General features: G+C 45.9%; 1 protein-coding gene across 1 annotated transcript; it reads right to left on the reverse strand.

Moving 5' to 3' along the window:
* Window positions 1-8791: 8791 nt before the first annotated feature.
* Window positions 8792-16502, reverse strand: SNAPC1 (small nuclear RNA activating complex polypeptide 1). The gene is made up of 10 exons (XM_065747675.1): window positions 16367-16502; window positions 15374-15533; window positions 14080-14220; window positions 13529-13633; window positions 12856-13014; window positions 12391-12465; window positions 11681-11743; window positions 10905-11046; window positions 9911-9994; window positions 8792-8830 (listed from the first exon to the last, which is right to left on the reverse strand). Exons 1-10 carry the CDS (start codon window positions 16492-16494, stop codon window positions 8799-8801), a joined length of 1089 nt encoding a protein of 362 aa, XP_065603747.1. The 5' UTR covers window positions 16495-16502; the 3' UTR covers window positions 8792-8798.
* Window positions 16503-21187: the final 4685 nt, after the last annotated feature.

A 21187-nucleotide genomic window follows, 5' to 3' on the forward strand; every position in this document is an offset into this window, starting at 1 on the left:
TTGGGCCAGAAATTTTGGGTGGAGTAGCAAGGATTTGGGATCAGAATTTGGGGTAGAACAGCGAAGATTTGGGGTGGGGTCGGAGTTTGAGTGGGATATCGAGGATGTAGGGCGGGAGTTTGGGGTGGAATAGCGAGGATTTAAAGCCAGATGATGGGGTGAGATAGCGAGGAGTTAGGGATAGAGTTTGGAATGAGACAGAGAGCAGTTAGGGCTGCAGTTCAGTGTGCAATAGCAAGGAGTTAGTGCCAGAGTATGGGGTGAGAGAGCAAGTATTTAAGGCCTGAGTTTGGGTTGAGAAACCAATGATTTGAAGTCCGAGTTTGGGGTGAGAGAGCGAGGATTTAAAGCCGGAGTTTTGGGTGGAACAGTGTGGAGTTAGAGGCGGAGATTGTGGTAGAACAGCAAGGATTTAGGGCTTGAGTTTGGGTTGGAATAATGAGGACTTAGAGTTGCGGTTTGGATAGAGATAGCGAGGAGTAGGGCTGCTCTGAGATTTAAAAGGAGAATATGGGATTGCAATACATGATGAAATCGTGAGTGCTTTGGGCTGGAGTGTGCTGTAATAATCAAGAACACGTGGCTGGATTTTGTGTTGAAATAGTGAGGACTGGGAACTGGAGTTTGGGAGGGAATATCAAGGATAATAGGAAGGATGTACAGGTGGAGTTCCGTTGAGACTACGAGGATCTTGGGATGCAGATAAGGGTGAGACAATGAGGATCTGTGGCCGGAGTATGGGGTGGAATAGCAAGGATTTACAGACGGAATTTGGGGTAGAATAGCGAGGAGTTGTGTCTGAAATTAGGGCTGGAATAGCGAGAATTCATGGCAGGAGCATGGGGAGAGACAGTGAAGATTTAAGATGAGAATTTGGGGTAAGAGAGCAAGGAATTAGGGTTGGAGTCTTGGGGAGAGAGAGCAAGGATCTGCGGCTGGAAATTGCAATGGAAGAGGGAGAACTTAGGGCCAGACACTGGGATGAGAAAGTGAGGATTTAGGTCCGGATAAAAGGGCGAGACAGCGAGGATGTGTGGCTGGGCAAAAGGGAAAGACAGCGAGGATCAGGGGCCAGAATTTTGAGAGGAGCTGGGTCCCAGTTAGGCTTGGAGTTTGGGGTGAGAGAGCGAGGATTTAAAGCTGGAGTTCTGGGTGAGAGATCAAGGATTTGGGTTCGGATTTTGTAGTGGAAAAGCCAGGATTTACGACCAGAGTTTAGGGTGGAATAGCGAGGAGTTAGTGCCAGAGTTTGGGCTGAGAGCGAAAATTTTGGGCCAGAGTTTGGGTTGAGAGACCGATGATTTAAAGCCGGAGTTTGGGGGTGGATAAGTACAGAGATAGGGCCGAAGTTTGTGGTGGAACAGCAAGGATTTAGGGCCATAGATTGGCGTGGTATGGCAAGGAGTTTTTGCAGTCGTTTGGAGTGAGAGAGACAGCAATCACAGCCAGAGTTTTGGGTGAGAGAGCAAGGATTTATAGCCGGAGTTTGGGGTGGAAGAGTGAGGATTTAAGGCAGGAATCTGAGGCGGAAGGGTGAGGATTTGGTGTCGGAATTTGGGGTGAGACAGTGAGGATTTGGACACAGCATCTGTCTGCGCAGCGTACAGCACCTGACAACACATAAATGTGGCACTCTGAGTCCTACCTGAGCCCCAACATGCACGGGTCCGCCCGTCCCGGTGGATGCATCACGGAGTGCAGAGGGAATCAGCCGTTGCAGTCAGCAGGCCGCTCTCAGTGAGACCTGAAACGCTGTGACATCCAGGGCAAGGCCACAGGTAGCAGAAAGTAAGAGAAAATTCACACCCATTTCCATCAAGGGGAAAAAGGACGACCCCGGGAACTGCTGACCTGTTAGCAGGCTGAGATCAACGCGAGCCCAAAAGTTTGTGGGTTTGTTTTCTGTACTTTTAAAACCTGAAACCCAATCGTAGAATGGTTTGGGTTGGAAGGGGTGTATGATGGAAACAGTCAAAATTCCCAGCCTGCATTTGCCAACATGGATTAGCACCCCAAATCCCTTGGGGAAAAAACGGTCATGAAATGGGTCTGCAGTAGCACGTAAACTTCGCATCTACATTTGCATCTAGCGAGGAGATGGGACAGGAGTTTGGGATGAAGCAGGGTTTGGGACTGGAGTTTGGGGTGGAACAGGAAGGATTGAAGGCAAAAATCGGAGGTGGGACAATGAGGATTTAGAGCCTGAGTTTGGGGTGAGGTAGCAAAGCCAGAGTTTGGGGTGAGACAGCAAGGATAAAATGGCTGAAATTCAGGGTGCCAGCACTCTGAATCAGAGGGTAAAACGGTGGGGAAAGGTTTCGCAGATGCGCTTTTCCTCTCCGCACTTCTGCTCGTGCACAGTTCCTTGCTCCTATAGCACAAAGAGGCACAAACTACGGACAGAGACTCTCAGCATTCGCTCCCAGACAGGGACAGAAGTTTGCGGTGAAAGAGCGTAGGTTTGGGACTCGAGTCTGCGGTGAAGGAGTGAAGACGTGGGCCAGTAGTTTAGGGTGAAATCATGAAAATCTGGGGCTGGAGCCTGGTGGGGAATACTGAGAAGCTGGGATGGAGTTTTGAGCTAGATCTGGCACTTGAGCCTGGGGTGAAAATGCAAGGAATTAGGTCTTGTGTGCGAGGGTAATAGTGAGGATTCAGGACTCCCGTTAGAGAGGAAATAGCAAGGGCTGGCAGCTGGAGTTTGGGGTGAAATAGTGAGAAGCTGGGATGGAGTTTTGGATGAATTAGCCCGGATTTGGCACTACAGTCTGGGGTGAAACTGCAGGATGTAGGGCCAGAGTTTGATGGTAATAATGAGGATTTGGGACTAGTGTTTGGAACAAAATAGTGAAGGTTTGGGGCAGGAATTTGGGGTGGAATAGCAAGGAGAAGGGGTGAGACCTTCGAGTGAAACAGCGAGCATTTAGTGCTGGAGTTTGGGGTGAAATCGCAAGGGTCTGGGGCTACCGTTTGGCGTAAAACAGCGAGGACATGGGACAGGAGTTTGGGATGAATTAGTGAGGTTTTGGGGGTGGAGTTTGGTGTGAAATAGCTAGAAACAGGGATGGAGTTTGGGGTGAATTAGCCAGAAGTTGGCACTTGAGTCTGGGGTGAAATAGTGAGAATTGAGGAAAGGAGCTTGGGCAAAAATACAAAGGACTTGGGACCGGAGCTTGAGGTGAATTCAGCGAGGATTTGGGACAGGACCTTGGGGTGAAAGAGGAAAGACTCAGGACTGGAGCTTGGGGTGAATTAGGCAGGATATGACACTTGAGTCTGCAGTGAAATTGCAGGAATTAGGGCCCGAATTTGAGGGTAATAGTGAGGATTTGGGACTACAGTATGGGAGAAAACAGTGACAGTTTGGGACCACAGTTTGGGAGGAAACAGCGAGGGCCTGGGTCAGGAAGTAGGGTGGAATAGCAAGGACTAGGGGCTAGACTCTTGGGAGAAAAAGCAAGGATTTAGAGCTGGAGTTTGGGGGGAAACAGCATGGATTCAGGACTGGAGTTTGGGGGTGGAATACTGAGAAGATGGGATGGAGTTTTGGGGTGAATTAGCCAGGATTTGGCACTTGAGTCTGGGGAGAAATTGTAAGGATTAAAGGGACTGAGTCTGAGGGTAACAATGAGGATTAGGGAACTAGAGTTTGGAGGAAATAGCAAGCACTAGGCGCTAGAGTTTGGGGTGAAATAGCAAGGATTTATGGCTGGAGTTTGGGGCAAAATAGCGGGGACTTGTGGCTGGAATCAAAGGTGAAACAGTGAGGATTTAAGGCTGGATTTTGGGGTGAATGAGCAAGACTTCAGGGGTGGAGTTTGGGGTGAAACAGTGAGGATTGAAGGCTGGAGGATTGGAGTAAAGCAGCGAGGACTGGGGGCTGGAGAATTGGGGTGAGGCAGCAGGTATTTGGGGCAGGGATCTTTTTGGCAAAGAGCAAGAATTTTGGACTAAATTATGGAGTGAAATACCAGGGATTTTGGCACTAAAGTTTGAGGTGAAATAGTGAGGACACGGGAGTTAAGTTTGCAATGAAATCGTCAGGATTTGGGGCTGGAATTTAGAGAGAAACAGCTCCAATTTGGGGATGGAGTTTACTGCTAAATAGAGAAGGCTTTGGGTTGGAGTTTAGCACAGAAACAGCGAGGGTTAGGGGCTAGAATTTGGGATGAAATTGCGAGGATATGGTGCTGGACACTGGTGTGAGACAGCCAGACATGGGACTGAAACTTGGGGAGAAATAGTGAGGAATTCTATACGGAGTTTGGGGAAAGCGAGAGAGGATTGGGAGCTGCAATATAGGATGAAACTGTGAGGATTTGGGCCTCACAGTTGTGAGGCTGAAGTTCAGGGTGAAACTGCAAGAAGTTGGGATGGAGTTTTGGATGAATTAGCCTGGATTTTGGAGTTTAGTTTGGGAGGAAATAGTGAGCGCTTGGGGCCAGAGTTTGAGGGTAATAATGAGGATTTGGGACTACTGCTCGGAATGAAGTAGGGCAGGTTTAGGGTAGGAACATGGGGAGGAATAACAAGGACTAGGGGCTACAGTTTGGGATATAATAGCAAGAATTTAGAGCTGGAGCTTGGGGCGAAACAGAGAGGGTTTGATGTTGGAGTTTGGGGTGAAGCAGTGAGAACAAAGGAACTGGAGATTGGGATGAAATAGTAAACGTTTGGGGCTGGAGTTTGGCACCGAATGGCGAGAAGCTGGGATGGAGTTTTGGGGTGAATTAGGCAGGATGTGGCACTTGAGCCTGGGGGGAAATGGCAAGGATTCAGGGCCTGAGTTTAAGGGTAATAATGAGGACTTGGGACTACTGTTTGGGAGGAAACGGTGAGGGCTTAGGGCAGGAATATGGGGTGGAATAGCAAGGACTAGGGGCTAGACTTTGGGGTAAAAAAGCGAGGATTTACAGCTGAAGCTTAGGGTGTGCGCAGTGAATACCCCAGAAGAATAATACCCACACCAAATAACAAAGGTGGACAATGTATTTTTGTATGACTTATTCAGGTGGTATAAAGACAAGCAGTAAATTAGGAAAGGCTCACCTGTCACTGAAGGTCAAGGCTTGCCTGGACCTCCACAGGGGAGGGGGATCTCCAACAAAAGAACCTTCCCCAGTCGTGGTCAGTCCTTAAATGGGGTCTGGGAGAGGTGGAGCCAGACTCCACCCCTTCCAGTCACAGGTGCATTGCCTTCACCTGTGCTCCCGCAGCTGACTCAGTGCTTACCTCACATGATCCATCAGTGCTTCAGGCCAAGATTCAACAGTTCCCATACGCTCCACCCCTTCACAAAGTGAACCAGCCATCAAGTTAACTATAGGGTGAGCCTTCCTTCATACAGACATCCAGTGCATAGTGATATCATCTGGAATGAATGATGATCGGCGTATGGCTCGTGTTCTTCCTTGGGCCAGTGCTCAGTGGTATTTACTGGAAGCACGCGGTCACGTGATGCAGGTCCGTCCTACGCTCTGAAATGAAAAGAGGGGATATATAGAGGGGGACCCCAAAAAGAGGGGAACCCCAAAAAAGAGAACCTAAAAGAGACCCCGAGTGACTCCAAAAGTGACCCCAAAAAAGAGGGGACCCCGAAAGAGAGATCCTAAAATGGACCCCGAGTGACCCCAAAAGCGACCGAAAAAGAGGGAGACCCCTAAAAAGAGATGCTAAAAGTGACCCCAAGTGACCCTGAAAAGTGGGGAACCCAAAAAAGAGAATTTAAAAGGGACCCGGAGTGACCCCAAAAGTGACTGGAGTTCGGGGTGAAAGAGTGACAATACATGCAACAGTTTAGGGAGAAATATGGAAAATTTCTCACTGAGCACTGAGAGCCGCCGCCGTTCCGAGCATGCGCAGTATCGCCGATTCGGTGCGCATGCGCGGTGCTGGTTATTTCTCTGTGCAGCGCCTGCAGTACCGGGAGTCCACCACACCGGGGCAGCACTGAGAGCCGCCGCCGTTCTGAGCATGCGCAGTATCGCCGGTTCGGTGCGCATGCGCGGTGCTGGTAATTCCCCTGACCAGCGCCTGCAGTACCGGGAGTCCACCACACGGCGGCAGCACTGAGCGCCGACGCCGTTCTGAGCATGCGCAGTATCGCCGCTTCGGTGCGCATGCGCGGTGCTGGTAATTCCCCTGACCAGCGCCTGCAGTACCGGGTTTCCACCACACGGCGTCGGCACTGAGAGCCGCCGCCGTTCCGAGCATGCGCAGTATCGCCGGTTCGGTGCGCATGCGCGGTGCTGGTAATTCCCCTGACCAGCGCCTGCAGTACCGGGAGTCCACCACACGGCGGCAGCACTGAGCGCCGCCGCCGTTCTGAGCATGCGCAATATCGCCGATTCGGTGCGCATGCGCGTTGCTCGTAATTCCCCTGACCAGCGCCTGCAGTACCGGGTTTCCACCACAAGGCGGCAGCACTGAGAGCCGCCGCCGTTCCGAGCATGCGCAGTATCGCCGGTTCGGTGCGCATGCGCGGTGCTGGTTATTTCTCTGTGCTGCGCCTGCAGTACCGGGTTTCCACCACACGGCGGCAGCACTGAGCTCCGCCGCCGTTCCGAGCATGCGCAGTATCGCCGATTCTGTGCGCATGCGCAGTGCTGGTAATTTTTCTGTGCAGTGCCTGCAGTACCGGGATGCCACCACACCGCGGGAGCACTGAGCTCCGCCGCCGTTCCGAGCATGCGCAGTATCGCCGATTCGGTGCGCATGCGCGGTGCTGGTAATTTTTCTGTGCAGCGCCTGCAGTACCCTGACTCAACCAAACCGCGGCAGCACTGAGCTCCGCCGCCGTTCCGAGCATGCGCAGTATCGCCGATTCGGTGCGCATGCGCGGTGCTCGTAATATTTCTGGGCAGCGCCTGCAGTACCAGGACACCACCACACGGCGGCAGCACTGAGCTCCGCCGCCGTTCCGAGCATGCGCAGTATCGTCGATTCGGTGCGCATGCGCGGTGCTCGTAATTTTTCTGTGCAGCGCCTGCAGTACCAGGACTCAACCACACAGCGGCAGCACAGAGCTCCGCCGCCGTTCCGAGCATGCGCTGTATCGCCGATTCGGTGCGCATGCGCGGTGCTTGTAATTTTTCTGGGCAGCGCCTGCAGTACCGGGATGCCACCACACCGCGGCAGCACTGAGCTCCGCCGCCGTTCCGAGCATGCGCAGTATCGTCGATTCGGTGCGCATGCGTGGTGCTGGTAATTTTACTGTGCAGCGCCTGCAGTACCGAGGTCTGCCCACACGGCGGCAGCACTGAGCGCCGCCGCCGTTCAGAGCATGCGCAGTATCGCCGATTCGGTGCGCATGCGCGGTGCTCGTAATATTTCTGGGCAGCGCCTGCAGTACCAGGACTCAGCCACACAGCGGCAGCACTGAGCTCCGCCGCCGTTCCGAGCATGCGCAGTATCGCCGATTCGGTGCGCATGCGCGGTGCTGGTAATTTTTCTGATCAGCGCCTGCAGTACCGGGTTTCCTCGACAACCGTGGCAGCACTGAGATCCGCCGCCGTTCCGAGCATGCGCAGTATCGCCGATTCGGTGCGCATGCGCGGTGCTCGTAATTTTTCTGTGCAGCGCCTGCAGTACCGGGATGCCACCACACCGCGGCAGCACTGAGCTCCGCCGCCGTTCCGAGCATGCGCAGTATCGCCGATTCGGTGCGCGTGCGCGGTGCTGGTAATATTTCTGGGCAGCGCCTGCAGTACCGGGGCTCAACCAATCGGCGGAAGCACTGAGATCCGCCGCCGTTCCGAGCATGCGCAGTATCGCTGATTCGGTGCGCATTTGCGGTGCTGGTAATTTTTCTGGGCAGCGCCTGCAGTACCGATTTCTCCCCACACGGAGACAGTGCTGAGCACCGCCGCGGTGTTGCGCATGTGCAGTGTTGCTGTTTCCGCGCGCATGCGCGGAGCTTTTTTTTTTTTTTTTTTTTTTTTTTTTTTTTTTTTTTTCCCCTGGGCTCTGCTGTTTTCTGTTCTCCCCACACGGCGGCAGCGCTGAGCATTGGTGAGGTAGTGCGCATGCGCACTAGGATGTCACTGTTCTTGGAAGACACTCCAGCTTATGATTCTCAGTCCTTTTGCTTTTGCTGCAGTACTGTTGCCTAGCAACTGTTTCCCCACTCTGTACCTGTTCTTAGTGCTAAGCTTCTTATTTATTTCATTCCTACTTCTTCGACATCACTGCTCCAATTGACAAAGATTGTTTTGAATTCTAGTCCTGTCCTAGTACAGCTCTGCGTCACCTGCAACAATCAAGTCACACACTGCATTTTCACATTCAGATACACCACAAAGCCAGATCTGCTGCAGTCTGAATACAGTAAAAGGTTTATCATCAAGTTTGTTTCCCACACCTACAGGATTCTTGATAAATATTGCTGAATTTGCAGGCTATAAAACATAGCAAGTAAACTGTGAGATACAGTTTATTGCACAAATACAGGCAAGTATTTTGTGCGCTGTTCTTTCAGGAGCATCAGCTAAAAAGTCACTGCAAGTCAACATGAGTTCGAAGCGATCACTTGCATTATACGAACTAAATACAAGATGCAACCATCTTCTCTCTCTTCCCATCTCAAACAGTGCATAGCAACTTCATCTCAGGGGAATAAAGGCACCAGGTGCTGTACTGTGAGACTGCTGAACTACACCAGTCACTGCCAGTGTCACCTGTAGCTCTGCTCCCAGCCAATTCCTGCTGTACATCCAAAGGAATCCAAACAAGCATTCAGTGTTCCGTGTGACATTTACGTTTTCTCATTACAGTTCACACTGGTGTTCTCCAACTGGATCCTAACGTCGTCTCCTCTTGGAGAGAGGTACTTCTGAAAGGAAATAGAGAGATTTTTCTGACAAACTTTTCAATCCATCTTCCCTCCTGGGAATAATTAAAGTCGAAATTAATTCTGCCCAGAAGAAGGAAATGAATTGGTTGAGCTCCTGAGATTCCTTTCTAATCCCCCTCTGCATGACTTTAAACATGAAAATAATCTTTCTAGATTCCATGGCATATTATCATTCAAAATGCAATTCCATTGATTAACAAAGTACTGCACTTTCAAACTTATTTAGCTTTGAGAGCATTCTGCTCCTCATAAACATCTTTTGCATTTCATTGAGAATTTGACATATGGAATATTTACAAGATTATGCACAAGATTGTTTATGGGTATTTTTAATGCTTCAAAACTAACTGGTAAAGCTCTTCAAATAACTGAAGAATGCCATCTATTTAGAGACAAAACATCCTGACACCTTAAAGGAGGAGCAAATGAAATCAAGTCCAATATTAAATACACCATTGTGCCTTCAACCTAACTGTGTAAAAGTTGAAAGAATTAAAATTGTCCACAGCTAAGTAAAGTGATCAGAGGATATACTATTTTGCTATGAGCATATTTTGTTATTATTCTCCCTCATATAAAAATAACCTCCTGATAAATGCAGATTTGATTGTAATTAACTCCAAAATATGTATTCCTCACACTCATCTATGTTATTAGACTTTTACAGAAGTTGCATTTGACCCTTTGTTCCCCTTTAAATAATCTAATTAAATCCTATTCTTTCAGGCTGGGACCCATTATGTCTGGTCTAGCTCTCAAGCCTGACTTCCTTTATGTAAGCAGGATCTATCAGTCTTAGATTATCAATGAACTGCCCGTGGAAATCATTCTGCATACAAAAAACACCTCTCCCAGGCTTCTGCCATCATGTGCTTGCAACAAACTGTCAGAGCAAAGCTTCAGTTTTGGTGCAACAATTTACAGGCTGAAAACTAACCAAGATTTTGCAAGAAAGCAAAGCAAAGCGGCCTGAGGTATCAATTTTAGTTAAAAAAAATACAGCATAGTACAGAGCAGCTACAGAACAAGCCTACAGTCCGTGAGAATTTGTCATCATACCTTCTGTATCTGAGCTATCTTCTTCTGTGATTACAGGCATCCCAATACAGCGAGTAGCAGTCTCCTTTCCTGCTTGCATCTCACCTGCAGATAGATTTTCAGGAGAGAACATCAGCACTGGGCTGTTGGGTTTTTTTGTTCGTTTGTTTTTTCACTTCTGTATCTCAGATTCAGCAGTTAGAAGACTGTTCTCTTGCATCTGTATTGACTTTCCGGCCAAAGGCTATGGAGAAACATCTGTTTTCCCAGTATCTTCATATGGCTCACCAGAAAAACCCTCAATAACAAGGAACTAACTGTATTAATTGCCAGCTCAGTTCAGAGATTATTCAAAATTCTTCTCCTTATTCCCTCTCCAGCATTACATCTACTGTTCTGAAGTGAAGCAAAGGCAACATGGCCTAATGCCCACCTGAAATTTTCTCAGAAGCTAAGTACAACAGAAGATAGACTTTGGAACTTTGCAATCACTGTCTTCAAAACAGGTAATTCAAAACTTCACTGCTCAATTTTAGTTAACCTTTAATAAACAGTAAGTCAAATGAAAGACTGAAATGGCTGAGTAACTATTATCAGTTAGAAGTCAGACATTAAGAAAGCTGACTTCCTTCAGAAAACAAAAGCCACTTCCCATGCCTTCAGAACTGGCAGACAGAGATCAAAGTAGCATTTTCCATGTCCAAAGGAAGAAAAAAAAATAAGATGCACAAGCAGAGATGTGCAAGTACTTAGGATGTAATTAAGTGCAATAAACTATACCAGTTCAATTTCTCGAGATGAATGAATGAATGAATGAATCACAGAATCACAAAATGGTTTTGTTTTGCAGGGACCCTTAAGATCACCCAGTTCCAACCCCCAGGTTGCTCACAGCCCCATCCAGCCTGGCCTTGAGTGCTTCCAGGGGGCATCCACAACCTCTCTGGGCAACCTCTTCCAGTATCTCACCACCTTCACAGTAAAGAATTTCTTCCTAAATGCAATGGAAAAGCACCTCTGATTTCCAGAGAACCACTTTTTCTTGCTGGCTGTATTCTCCTGCTGTTTCTTTTACTTTGTCTCGGAGATTTCCCATAATCTGAGCCTGATTCGGAAGATTCTAATATTACTTGACGATGTCTTCTGGATTTGGAGGCCTGGAAGGTAAATATATTTATAAATCATTAAAAATAAAGTTAAACTGATATAGGTGTGTGTTACTGTACATCACCTAGTGCTTCATTCATAGGTGTGAAATGCTGTACATTCCAGAGCTCTGTTTCAATTGATAATGAATTCTTCAATAAACAATTTAAATGAACAAAGAACGATGTAATGTTTATTGTAGGTCTGCCAAGGAAGATAACTCAAGCATGTTTTTCGAATAGTACTTAGAGAAACAACGTTTCAAAAATTTCCAGTCGGCTTTAAACCCCCAAATTCCATTTTTGCAAGAATCTTGCAGCTTCAAACACCAAAGCCTCAAGGAACCATTAGACTCCAGTACTTCTTAAATTCCATTTACTTTAAATTCCATCTACTTAAAAACAGAGCACAGATACAAAAAGATACCTTGTAAATGAAAAACCTCCAGGCACAGAGCATTCTGGCACTGTTTCCATAAATCTAACATGAATAATAAGAACTTCCCATTTTCCCCATGTGTCAGATATGGAAACTAGAACATTCAAAAGCTGAGTGTAATTTTAACTCCTTCCCTTCTGATCAACTGTTTACTTTGAACTATCATTTAGAAATGAATACATCTCTATCATCAAATTGTATACCTACCTCAACAACTGCAGAGTAAGATTTGCGTTTGATTCTAGCCAAAGCATCTGCTCTTTCAGAACCCTGCAAAGAAACAAAAGTAGCACTCAGAAAATGGTTTCGTTTTCATTTTCTATTACACTAACAGTAACTCTAAAATCAGACTTAAGGAGCATTTCTATATTACTATATAAACAGCTATTACTAGAGCTGTAATTCCATGATAAATGGTGACAAACTGTTTCTTAAATTAAAAAAATATATATAGTTCAAATTCCATTAAGAATGTAAAGCTTAATTTGGATATCTTCAGTTACACAGCTCAGGAATAAAAAATAAAATTTGAAACTTCACTTCTTAGTCAAATTTAAGGTTGAAACAAGCAGGCAAGCACAATACAAAAGAACTTTGTAGCATAAAAAGTGGTTATTCCATTTAGGTGAAACACTAGGAGGAATCACAAAGGTGTTTGGACAAGAAAACACAGCTCTTTCCTTTCCTTGCCTGAGAGGAGCCATTTCTTCTTATAACAAAACTATCACAGCAGCGAATGCTCAAAGCTTAACAAAAAACAATGCAATTCAAAATAAAAATATCAACTCTGCTAGCTATTCCTGGAACTTACTTTGACTTTATCAAGCTCTGAAATGCACCACTTTGCCTACAGTCTTAAGTTAAGAAATTAACAGATTCTGCCTGTGCAACGTAGCAAACAAGTTCATTTTTCTTACTTCTGATTTTAGTGAAGTTTCTTCTTCCATACTCTTTGGCATTTCATCAGCTTCTTTACCTTTCAGTAACAATTTCTGAAAAACACACAAAACAGAATGTTTTTTTAAATGTCAGTCATTCACAAAGCAGAAACCACACATGTCCATTTTCTCCGCTAATCTTACACTACAGCCTTTTCTTGACCACAAACTGCTACAGAGGTATTTCACAGTCATTCTAATACCATTCACAAATCATTTAATCTAGGGCTTACCTTTATGTAACATCTGTTACCATACCACAGTACCACATACAAGTCACTGTCCTTTCCTCCACATCATAACTCTTACTTGGGGTTTTAGTCATTCCATGTCTTCAGTGTTCCAGTTCCTACTACTCAAGACTGAGATTCTCACTCTATGCCAGTTCTTACACACTCACATAACCTGTTAAACTGCCACAACATAATGGTTTGTATTACCTACCAATCTTTTTTGCTGCCATTCCTGATGTTCCAAAGCTATATCTTTAAGAGAAACTACAAATTCATCTTTTATTAAACTCAGAGCCTTGTCTGGCTGGGATTTGTCAGCTGATATGGCACATTTCATTTTCTGATAGTGCTCATGAATATTCATCAGTTCCTAAAACAGGAAAAGAGACACTTTTCAGGAAAAAGATTACAGCAGGAAAGCGATAGGAGTTCTGGCTGAAGAAAACTGAGATTATATAATCTAAGGAGATCACTGAACTAGCAGAAGTATTAGAAATAGATAATTTATATCAGTTCAGCTTCAGGGAGCCCAGCAGTAATATTACCTAGCACTTTCCCATCAGTGCATCAAATAAGCAAAAGAGGAAAGAGTACCTACTGTTGTTTAAACTAAGAAGGAAGTCTCAGTGACACCAAGGACCAGCTCTCACAGCAGTCAAAGCACATCGCAATGTGTGGTACATATGGGAACAACAGGTACAAAAGTTCTTCCGAAGTAAGTACTGTGTTTCTGAATATTCAGAAAAATTGCTCAATTATCCTAGTCTGCACTCCATAAGGAATGCGTAAAGGACAATCTTGGACTAACCAGAGAATTTATAGCTTTTCAGTAACAGAAAAATAAACAAAAACAGTGTTTAAACCATAGTTTAAAGTTACTGTACCTCCAATACATCATTTGTGATGAGGCTGCTTACTCTGTTACTTGGGTCCTTAAATTCTTCTTTGCATTCATTTTCCTCAATCCTCTTCTTAGTTCTGTAGTTTAGCTAAAACAGGAGACAAGGCTCTCTAACTTAAACAGTCAACTTAAACCACATAATTAATTGCACATCGAACAACCAAGAGACACTGGAAGGCATGAAGCTCTCTCATCAACAACAACATGCATCTTTACTGCCAAGTGCTCAACTAGTACTTTAAAAATATTATTCCCTAGTTGAGAATTTAATCCAGCACTCAAGTTCAAGAGTTCAACGTTTTCACAAATCAGAAGACATCTCAAATTATAAGAACATTAGATACTGAAAAAATTTCAGGTGAGAAGCATACTACATTCAAAGACCCTCTAAGCTTTATATAATGTACCTAGCTACAGAAAGCAAGACAGTGCATCTTAACATAGCAACAAACACACCAGTGCTCTTGAATTGCCAGCCATTAAAATCTGAAGATATTTTATTACAAATGGTAGGTTGTTAACAAAATTACTCACTAGCTTTGGCATTGCTGTGAAATGGAATGCTCTGGCACGACGCAGTGTTCTAAAGATGTATGCTGCATCGTAATGCTGGGAATTTATCAGATCCTGTTGAAAGCTCTGGACTTCAGGCCAATCCTTGAGTGCAATTCTGATCTGCAACAAATCAGTTGTGTATTGTTACAACGCCCTGCTCAAGAAAGTCTTTCTCGTTTCTCACTTTCTCTCCCATCTGCTCGGCTCTCTTCATTTTCACCCCACCTAAGCCACCTTCATGGATGATTCCTGAACTGTCCAACGTTTGCTGCATAGCAGTGTCTTTAAAATTGTCTAAATTCATCTCTGTAAAATGCAATGACTTCTCTATAATTAAGATATGAGATGCAATATCATCATTGTAGAACATCTTTGTTTCCTGTGTCAGGAATTTGGACTCAGTTGTGCATATGCACATAATGTACACAATTATTTCTGTATAAACCACTTGCACAGATTTTCTAACTCATTTCTATACCAATCTCCTCTGCTAAAGGGAGTAAGAGAGCACATATTGTTCAGTCATTCAAACTTCCCATCTATTTACAAATTCCACTTATAGTTAACAGGAACTGGAAACAATGCAACCAATCCTCATTTTGTTGAAATTCTAATAAATAACTGAAGCTGTCATGGAGTTCTCTCCACATTTGACAAGAACATTCTAGCTTCCCACTGGCTTGGGAAAAAGACCTTGGCGTCCTGGTGCACAATAGGATGGCCATGAGACAGCAGTGTGCCCTTGTGGCCAAGAAGGCCAACAGTGTCCTGGGGTGCATTAATAAGAACGTGGCTAGCAGGTCAAGGGAGGTCCTGCTTCTACTTCTAGTCTGCTCTAGTGGGGCCACATCTGGAGCACTGTGTCCAGTTCTGGGCTCCCCAGTTCAAGAAAGGGGCAATTTTTGTAGCGAGAACAGTCAAAGGTCACAAAGATGAACAGGGACTTGGAATATCTGTATGAGGAAAGGCTGAGAGATCTGGGACTGTTCAGCCTGGAGAAGAAAAGACCGAGAGTTTATCTCATCACTGTTTATAATTATCTAAAGTGTGGGAGAGAAATGGACAGTGGCAGGCTCTTTTCAGTGGTGCCCAGTGACAGGGATAAGGGGCAACGAGCACAGACTGGAATGTAGGAACTTCCATACAAACACGAGAAAGACCTTATTTATTGTAAGGGTGATAGGTGATCTTAGCAACCCATTCCAACCTTAATAATTGCATGAAAACACCTCATGTCCTACACCTTCTGAGGAGGAGGCTCAGTAACAGTTACCTTTATCTTCGGCTGACAGAGCTGTGTGTTGTAGAGCCCATACAGGAGGTACAGAGCACCAACTCGGATCTGGAAGGCATATGGTGGCAAGAAGTACTGCTGTGCCAGCTCTAAGGTCTTCTTCGTGATCTTATTCCTCTCCAGAGCCCTCATTCTGCCACTACAGCAAACAGAAGGGAGTACACTGTAGAAAGTGGCTGTAAAAGCACAAGTGTCACAGCATCCATGATGCAGCAGCAAGCTTTAGGAGCTTATAAAACGTTACCACAGAGCTCAAGTTCTTGACAGTGATGCCGAGAAATCCGACAAAGTAACCTGACACACCAATGAAATATGTCGAGCAGGTATTTCCTTTATTACAGCGCTGGGTGAATGGGGGATCTCTCCACCAAACATGCACACCAAAGCGAGAAACGAATACATATTTATAGGTATAGCACATGCATATTCATCACATTCTAAACTCTGGTTACCGAGGGGACTAAGGGTCAATTTTGCTGTAAATGTTCAAACCTTGAAGGGGGAGAGCTCCTCACCATTCCTGAAGAGAGGCATCTGTTTGGTTATCTTGTTGGGACAACAGAATATCCGTCCTGCTTTCTTACTGACAAGCTTATTAGTTTGATTTATGCACACCGCCATTTCTAAGTTTTGTTCTCTGTTTGTGCAACACATCTGGCCCAACAGATAAATCAGCAAGGAGTAGCACCTTTGTTACCATGTACAAGTATTATCGTCCTTCGCGGTGTACCCCAAAAAAACCTGCTTGCCTCTATTTCTGCCAATCTGCTGCGACAACCGTCTGGATGATTTGCAGCTGTCTTTACTGTAGAGAAGCTGTTCTCACGATTCAATAGCCTCCACAGACAGCCGTGCCCCACGTTCCCAAGCAGCACTGATTCCCAAGCAGCAAATTAGATTCGGAGCGAAAAAGGCAACAATCTACATTATCCCGCTTCATGCCAACCCACAAGGGAAGGGCAGTTCACTCACTGGAAGATGGTGTGGAAGCGGCGTTCCCGCCACAGCTCAGCAAAGCGCTCGAAGCGGACGGTGTCGGCCTCCTGGAACGCGCCCAGCAGCGCCTCGCAGTCCTTCTGCAGCCCGGGGACGGCACTCATGGCTCCGGCTCCCGCTCCTCAGCCCGGTTCTCAGCCCGGCTCCCAGCCGTCCGCCCGCCACCATTCCGCGCCGCCCGGCGACCCCTCACAGCGCCTGCGCAGTTCCCGGGCATGCGCAGTGCTGCTGCCCGCAGGAGCTGTCCGTGAGGGAGGGCGGCGGGGCCGGGTCGGGGTGTGTTATGCCGGGCGCTCCCCGCATGCACCGGCACACGTAGGCGGGCGGGGAGCGGGGGGCCGCGGCTGCCAGGCTGCACGTAGTGTGGGTGGGCGCGGCCTCGGCGCGGAGCGGGCTCTGGCGGCTCTCCGGCCCCTCGCTCCCCAGCGCACGTAGGCGCGGGCGGCGGCTGAGGGAGAGCGGCCGGCGTGCAGGTCTGTGCGAGGGAGAGCGGGGCGGGAGCGGGGCCGCGCGGGCCGAGGCCGCGGAGCTGGGAGCTGGGAGCGAGCCGGGTGGTTGGCTTGTTTCTGAAGATGGGTTTTGTTGACGTGGTGTTGAGGGGCGTGGGGCGCTGACCCCGTACATCCCCTGTGCGATCCCCGGCTTCGCCGTTGATACGGAGCGCTGACGCCGTGGGGAGGACGGGTGCAGCGTACCCCCATCGCCCCACGCGTTCTTAGGGCCTCAGGGATGGGAAGCGCGACGCGGTCCCGCAGCGCGGAGCGGGGTCTCCGTGAGGCAGAGGCCGTGCCCGTCTCCGCAGCAGGTGCAGAGGTTGTCCCTTCTCTGACGGGAGCGATGCGCGTTTGCCGAGGTGTGGCTGCGCGCTCGTGGCTTCTGAGAGAGCTGTTCGGAGAAGCACGAGGCGTGCTGCTTCTCTGAGGCAGGCAGGGCTGGGTAAGGCAATGTGGTGAGGATGAGGATGCTGCGTGCGGTAATGCGATGAGCCCTGCCTTGCGGAAAGCTTGGCTATGGGGCAGGGACGGGGAAGAAAAGCAACGGGATCTTCTGTCAGAATTCTCACTCTGTTGCTTTTACAATCAAATAGTGTTGTTTCTTCTTAGGCTAATTAATACTCCGTGTTTCTGAGATGAACTGTTTTCATTCAGTGCCCCTTCACGTTTTTTATTACTGTATTCTAACTGTCAGTAGACAGCTTTCCAAGGAGCGGCGTGCTGGTTACTGTATCTTCTTCACAGAACTTTTCCCACTTGTCCTGGCTTATAAGATGCAAGTTAAGAAGCTGTTCATCCTGTGTAGACATAGCTATAAATAACGGGTTTCTCAAGTTGCACATGGCATAGGGTAACTCAATTATTTATTGGAATCTTACGTGTTTAGAACATAAATCGTGTTTTCATGAATGTAAATCACATACAGGGAAGTTTTAATATGCTATTTACCAAAACGGATATAAACATAACTAATAATAATGGGATCTTTACTGTTGACAGTGTTTGTGCATGCTTTCTGCTTTCAGTTTTCTTCCCAACAAAACAGAAACACTGCAGGAGATTTCTAGTCTGCGCACTAGGAAGCAGTATTCACTTGGCACGATCTTGGCACTGTCTTATGCCTGTGCTGAGAGCAACTGAAATCACCTGGAAGAATCAACTTGGATTTGAAACTGTTTCTGTTTTGTTGCTAAGGGTGTTGTTGATTACTGAGAGGTTTCTTTTAACTCTTTTGTCCCCTTGGCTCCATATCCATTGCTGTATTCTCTGTGGTTTCCCACAGCAGCACCTGCACAGTCCCTGCGTTAGACTTGAATTGGATGCTTAACCTCTTCTGTTGAGGGATGCAGCGTACTTAATTTAGAAGGGATAAGCACTGCGAGAGGTTTTGGCTGTAAGGGGAAAACCAACTCAGAAATGCTTTTGGAAAACAGACCGTGTTTGTGTTTAGTGACCAGGGTTGTTGACTTCAGCAGGTGGTCGGCTGCGCCTCAAACACACACATCTCAGTTGTGCTGTGCAGTGTGCATTCACTTCTCTTTTTGAAGTGGCTTTTGCCATGTCCGCGTTTCAGAACTGGGATAACTAAAAATCACAGATGTCACAAAGTAGAAACAAACTCTCTCTTTTATTGAATTTTATACTGTTACACGATCAAAAAGAAGTACAATCACAAGTATGTCAAAATGCTTCAAGAGAAATACAATTGCAGTAGGTTGTACTTGGTTCCAGAAAAGAATTCCATCAAAATATACCTTTTTTTTTTCATGAGAGAATACTGCAGTTATTCACAAAATCTACCATACCGTATAAACCCAGTAGCAAACTCTTAACTTTTTGGTAACTTGGCAAGCTTTGCTCAAGGTAAGCAGGGAAGCAGAAAGAAAATGACACCTCAATTTTAGAACGTGGATCAAAATCACAGTTCTCAAGATTGGAGCTTTCCAGGGAGTCAAGCCTATGATTGCTAATGAAAGCTGGCTATTCAGCTTGTGAATTCCTATGACAATACTGGCCTTCCTACAGAGTACTCCTGGCCTGTGAAATGTTTGTTTTCACAATGAATAACTGCAATCTGAATAACATCCATAAGTGCAGTGACCTTTGGGTGAATTGTGTGCGCTGTTCAGTAGCAGCTAATCAGAGGGGATGGAGAACAGATGATTGACCTCAGGCCTATCCTCCAAGTGCCTGCCTCGCAGTGGGAGGGCGCTCCTACCTCCTGAATTAATGGAAGGAAGTAATTCATTCAGCGGTTCAACAACAGAGAAAGCCTGCCAACAGTTACCAGTGGAACAGCCCAGTTTCTGTCTTCAGCTACCCTTATTTAGCTGTTTAATTAATGAAAGATACTTCTAAAGATGCAGTTATTAAACCTGTAATAATTCTTGATCCCTATACCTTTAATTTCATTGCAAGCAAGTAGAGTTTTAGTTGTTCTTTCTGGCATCTGTCTCTTTAAAGTGATTCATAATTACTGTCAGGGAATTTGTGCGTATAACAGGAACGGAAACTGTTAATAGTAAAATGTTTCTATTATACCTGAAGGTTTTTCAAGATCCGTATACAGTCCAAGCTCATCTTACTACATGGCAGAAGGTGCGGTAGGAAGCGTGCACTCTGGACTGTAGTCAACATTAAGTATATTACACCTAAGTTGCTGGACAACCACTCAGTGATATGCGTGGTTTGATTACTGCTGCAGCCCTGATAAGCTGCTAAAAGCAACTCTGTTCCCCTTATTCTGTGGAAATCATAAACTCAGTATGTTTCATATGCAAATCAAATATCACATTCAGCTGCAGTTCCTCTACTACTGGGTAAGTGCTCTAAGATAATGCCTCAATGCTTAAGAAAAAAACATTCAAATTATGAAGCAAACCAGTCGAATTGAATGGATGCAAAAATCTTGTCCTGCAAAGAAGGATTAGACTGAGGCTGTGGAGTCCTGAAATCTAAGGAAAGAAAATAAAGCAGTTTAAAGGACTGCTTCCAGGTGTTTCCAACTTGTGGCAGTATTTAGCACAGCTCTGACCGGCCCAGTGCAGTTACTGTTACTTTTCCATGCTTTCTTCAGCATCTCTAAAAGCTGAGGAACTATTTGTCTCAGTAACCACACCACATCATTCTTAGTTGTAAAAAACGCAGGGAAGCTATAACTTCTGAAATACAGCCACAGTGGGCAGGTCCTGGTAATTAATGTCACAAGAATTAGGGGTCACTGAGAGGGGAAAAAGAAGGGAACACACCTGAAATCTGTGTAATTTTAAAAGTTAAGTTTTCAGGCTGAGGCCTTTTTTTTTGTTTGTTTGTTTTTTTCAGTTGCTCAGAGTGCAAACTGCTACGTGCACTGTAGTTCGGTCTTATTTCACTCACTTCTACAAGCACAGCCAACAGCATGCTGTACCTCATTACTACAGATAACAGAAAATGTATATGAGAACAGGGAAGATTTTCTTAGATGAAACAGTGCTCTTTAAAACCTACATCTACTGGTGCCTTTCTTAAGCCTTTAATAACTTCACTATCATGACTTCTGCTGGAGAAGGCACTCTCATGGGAAGCAAGTCATCCACACGTAAGGGTTTCACTACAAACCCTTAATACATATACCTTGTGTACATTTAAGATGTTCTCTCTGCACAAATCCTGCAGTCCACGCTTAGTGCTTTTCTCTCTCTATGCCACTTCTACTCAAAACACTCAGCCATATTCTGCTACCAGTGCCTTATAACGTTGGTTCCGTTTAGTTTCACTAGCTCAGTTGTGTCAGTTTGGAAAGTGCTCTTGCTTCAGTAAAACTGTAACAGTATTTTTGAAAAGCAGGTTAAGCTTACACACCATTACACTGGTTTCAAAGCACTCTGAAGGAGTACAGTGAAACCAAAGTTTCCCAAACGAATCGTGACAACTTAAGAAACATTTTGTTTCTTACAGTGAAATAAGTTTCTTAAAATAGTTGGAAGAATGCACAGATTACCTCCACCCTTATTTACAAGTTACAAGGTTGTATCAGTAGTATCATGTTTTAGGACAGCAAAGTTACCAAATCAACAGCATGACAACATAAAATAACCTTTCTTTATCACATAGTACCAGCTTCACTTTCCACTGCAATTTTAAAGTTCGTCTTTAACTGTTCCCTCTTGAGAATTGTACTTTTTCCTGCTTTCCAGTGTTACCTTGATAATGCTTCCAGAGACAAGCCTCCGAGCTGTTCTTATGGAAAAAGTCTTTTTGCTCTGCAGTGACACAAATATGCTGTCTTCTCCCTTTCAAGTTTGCTAACTGGTTTGATAAGAGA

This window comes from Cyrtonyx montezumae, unplaced genomic scaffold, assembly GCF_038088225.1.
Source record: "Cyrtonyx montezumae isolate F1298 unplaced genomic scaffold, pur_monq_1.0 scaffold_10, whole genome shotgun sequence".
NCBI classification, from domain to species: Eukaryota; Metazoa; Chordata; class Aves; order Galliformes; family Odontophoridae; genus Cyrtonyx; species Cyrtonyx montezumae.